The sequence below is a fragment of the Cyphomyrmex costatus genome, unplaced genomic scaffold (genome assembly GCF_001594065.2).
Source record: "Cyphomyrmex costatus isolate MS0001 unplaced genomic scaffold, Ccosl1.0 scaffold1664, whole genome shotgun sequence".
Lineage (NCBI taxonomy): Eukaryota > Metazoa > Arthropoda > Insecta > Hymenoptera > Formicidae > Cyphomyrmex > Cyphomyrmex costatus.
Window position 1 is genome coordinate 12,704 of NW_017275679.1, and position 4,576 is coordinate 17,279.

Here is a 4,576-nt window from a genome sequence, read left to right on the forward strand (position 1 = left end):
TCGATCGACGTGTGAGTGGTTACGTCCACCTCGTTCAGGTAACCATATTTCTGCAGATATTCTATCACCTCGGTGTTTACTAAATTTTGTATCGTCGGCGTCGACGCGGATATCGTTACGGAAAGGAAAGCGACGAGGAAAGCGAGAGACATCGCGGCGTACGTGTACAGCGGAAACGTAGGGTTCGACTATTAATCGCATACTGCGTGTGCGGAGAGAGGAGTGGTATGTTTTGTCTAAAAATAGACAAATGAAACAAGGAGATAAGAGTGTCTAAAAATAGATACAGGAAACGAGGAGATAAGAGTGTCTAAAAAATAGATACAGGAAACGAGGAGATAAGAGTGTCAATGAACGTGGTGCATTTTTTAGAATATAGTTTATTTTGTAAAGCATACATGAAAAACTTACATTAGTATATGGAATCGTCTAAATTGAGTTGAGAAAAACATAATCATGTGTATCGTTATATAATCTTACGAACGACATTTGTCAATGGATTGTACTCTATTACTCTGTCATGAATAATTAGACAATAGGCCGTGGTGCCCGATGGAATATTTTCCCTACATTCGAATTCGATACGAATGTCCACGGGAGCGCTTTTCACAGATTCGTTTTGACGAGAGCAATCGATCACCACGAGCGGCGCGGCTGAAACAAATTGCGCGACGGACAACAAAGCTTCGTATGTTTCGTAGCCGTAGCACGATTTCGCAAATTTTGCATACATGTCGTATAGTATTGCGATTTTATTACGTTCGAAATCCAAATTCATATCATCGTACGGGAAAAAATCAGAGTTCAAAAATAGTTTTACGTTTACTAGAGCACACGCGTCGAAATGAGTGGTATCCTTAGAGAGTACGTTTCGCTTTCCAGTTTGAAGCGAAAAGATCACGTAACGCGGTTTTTCCAAATGTGACGTTGTCTTCACAGCCCACGAATGTTTGGTCGTGCTCTGAAGTAGAGGAAACTCGTACAAATCCCAAGATCGAAATCCCATGCTGAGATACCGTCCGTTTTCCAACGTTCGCAGAAGTGACAATTTGTTGACGTTGTTCAGTACCACGTGTGGCATCTTCCATTGCACTTTCGATAACGTGAATGTATAGTCGTCTGCGTTGCTCGCGATAACGCAATTGTTGTCGTTACGCGCACGTATCAGGACTAGTTCATGTCGGGCGTTTATCACTATACGTTTGTAATCCTCGCAAAATCCCAGAAGTATGTTAAGCGGTACGCTAAAGTTAAAATTTTCAGTTATCGATCGACTTGTTAATAATGCGTCTAGACCTAATGTAAGCTGCCATCCGGCATTCTCCAACGTTCTGCTTCTGTCAACTGTCAACGAAACGTAATTTTTAACTGTGCTCGTAATACCAACGTTTCTGTTTCTGTCAATTTCCACTCCGTCTAATTCGTAGCGAATCTCGTCGAACATGAATGCGACGCAATTATTCGACAGTCTCGGTGGTTCGTTGGTACTTCCTTCCTTCCTTCGCACAATGAATTTTCCCTCGATGTAGAGCAAACTTTCGCACGGTAACGTGTAGAGATCCTGATGTTGAATCGGTATCCGTATTTCATCGCTGTATCCGAATGTAGTATTAGCGTACGGATTGTAAGTGTGAGTCTCTATTTTAACGATACGATCGTCGAAGATCGGAGCACCTCCGATCTTCAGGATATCACGATTCATTTCTCACGACGAATCCGAGAGATCGTAGAAAGGCGACGTTCGTGGCGTTCAATCGACCTCCATTTTTTCGTCTTTTCGTTCGATCGTATCGATTTTTGAACGGTTGCCACAATGTCGACATTTGCGATGCGTTCACTCCGTCGTACGAATCGTTCAAGACGAGCATCTTCCGCCTTCGAACATAGTATCCCCTAACGTCTACGTCGTATGTGAAGTCGAATCGATATCTCTTCGCCGCGAAAGTCGATCAACTGTCCGTTCTGATCCACTACACGTATCGTTATATCGGTAATGTTTCGTGCGATGACCGGGAGATAAATGACGTGCGTTGGAGTAACGGATAGTTTATATCCTGGAGGAACGTTCACCGCGAATTCGTGTATCGTATGTGCCGGTCTGTCGTTGTTGTACGCACCCGAGGTAATGTTACACTCAACGCGAATTATATTCACGTTCATAATTTTCACCAGTTCGTCCGACGCATACCACTTGTTCGGTCGTAACACGCGAGACGTCGAAAAGCCCAACAATGAACCGATACTGTTCGTTTTGGAAAAATCCACTAGATATTCACACTTGATCTCACTTCTCATGGTGTTTTCGTTCGCGCGAAGAATCAATACAGATTTCGCCCGTTCCATAGTTTTTTCGTCCTCGTATATTAGATCTATCTCGTCGAATTCTTCGAGTTCGTCGTTGTTGATAGTACTCGGTAATGTATTGTGAACTATAGTGGTCCTCAGATACTTTTCGATATTGTTCAATTCGTACGAACTTACGGGAATCGTGATCGTAATGTTGTCTGTGTCGAAGTGGAATTTATTATTCGAGGAGGTGACGTTCGGTATCGTGTTGTACGTTTCGAAATCCGTAAGACCCAATTCATATTCGCTATCGCTCAAGTCCAAAGCGGGGAAATAATTCGCCGCGAGGACACTGTTTTTCCCGTTAGTGTGAGAGTCAACGACATGATCGTAGCACGAAAGTTACCGCAGGACTGTTCGGATCGCTGTGCAATATATCACGCGAGGAGCTTCTTCCTCTTCCAATCGATCTCCCAGAGAAATCGCAGACACAACTGACCGCAAATGCTTTGATCGTACGACTGATATGATCGTCTGTTGTACGTAATGTTACCTCCGAGATATCGTTCGAGTTCCCTCGGTGATCTGAGATTACCGAAACTGTCGAAGTAGACAGCCTCGTCTCCCCTCTTCGCGTAAGCGACCCAGTGTGTACCGGGGGCTGTCGAATCGTCGAGGTTCACGATACCGCACTCGTTACGACGTGATTTCGCGGGTATCGCATCGCGCATGAATACACCTCTGAAGAACGGTAATTTTAAAAGATACGCCGAACGACTCAATTGCTCGTTCGTTGTGGTGCCAGAGATCGGTAATCTAAGAGTTTCTATAGTTTTTTTCCATGTTTTTTTTTTACCTTCTTCGACCTCTTCCTCACACGACCGCCGCGTTTGTATGGTGCAATGTGCAGACCGCGACCCTCCATCGCGCGATTATGACGTTGCAATTCTTCGAGTTGTCGTCGAGCGGCTTTACGATCACCCACCGCTTTCGCTACGCTAGCTGCTCCTCCGATCAAAGACCCGAGTGCTCCCAACACTGGTAAAATCGGTAGGAAACCACCGCGTTTCGCTACAGATAAAATCCTCTTCGACTTTTTCCTCCTCTTCACACCCATGCCCAATTTTGTCTTCGCCTTCATGGCTGCCCACACGGCTGTCGCGGCGGCTTTCTCACCGAACGTCGAATCGCTTGCTGTAATACGCTGTCGTGCTCTCTCGGCGAGAGCTCGATCAGCAATGTGTCGACTGGCTAGGTCTTTGCTTTGCGAATACGCGATATCGTGTTCGCGACAAGCTGCGTCTAATTGATTGATGCCTCGATCGCCGCGAGCTAATCGTTTCGCGAGTCGCGTGCCAGGTCCGCAAAATTGATATCCAGGTATATGTAATTCAAATGGAAGCGCGTTTATCGTTGCGTTCAGTAAACCCTCGCCGTGCGCAGATATCATTTCGTTTTTTTCATATCTGTGAGACATTGGACACAATTCTTGATAAGAGGCGGTGGACCGTCTATATGCGTTTGTTGATCCGGAAGATTGTAATGCTCGAAACACGTACGACAACGTTTCACCTCAGTATCGGCTTTTATATGATCGGGTAATCGATCCCACAACTGTTCTATATAATTTTCAAAATCTCGCAGAAAAACGATCCTTGGTATGTACTGCAGTTGTTCGGCGGTAAAAGCGAGAATGTCACGTTTTTCTGTTATCAGGATAAACATTTTTGAACGATTACTAGTCACAATAGATGACAAACTGTGTGAAATGCTCGTCTGTTCGCGGTATAAATAGCACGAGACTCTCCCGTGTCGCATCGAAGTCCGCGCACGCGCGTCACGAGAGCGACAAATGCGATTCGTGAGAAAATCTCGAACGATAGGAGTATCGAATCTCGATCGGAAGACGCGACTGATGTCGCGTGAAACTGTCAGAGATAAGTGCAGACACGGCTCTGCGCTACCTAGTACGATTCGTTGCATCATCTGCGGACCCTCCAATTGCGGTAAAACGAATATTTTGTTAAGTTTGATAGAGAGTCCACATGGTCTTCGTTTCGAAAATATTTACGTTTACTCGAAATCTTTGTTTCAACCTAAATATCGATATCTCGAGGAGCTGCTAGAATCGATCGACGATATTGGTTACTACGCGTTCTCTAATAATGGCGACGTTATTCCACCTGGCGAAGCGCTTCCGAACTCGATTTTCGTATTCGACGACGTAGCCTGCGACAAGCAGAATACTATCAGGGAATACTTCGCTATGGGTCGACATGCGAGTATCGAT

General features: G+C 45.1%; 1 protein-coding gene across 1 annotated transcript; it reads right to left on the minus strand.

Annotated features, from left to right (window-relative positions):
• Positions 1-466: 466 nt before the first annotated feature.
• On the minus strand, positions 467-1,702 carry LOC108771852 (uncharacterized). Its single transcript, XM_018537253.1, has one exon. It carries the CDS (start codon positions 1,700-1,702, stop codon positions 467-469), a length of 1,236 nt encoding a protein of 411 aa, XP_018392755.1.
• Between the last annotated feature and the right edge of the window lie 2,874 nt (positions 1,703-4,576).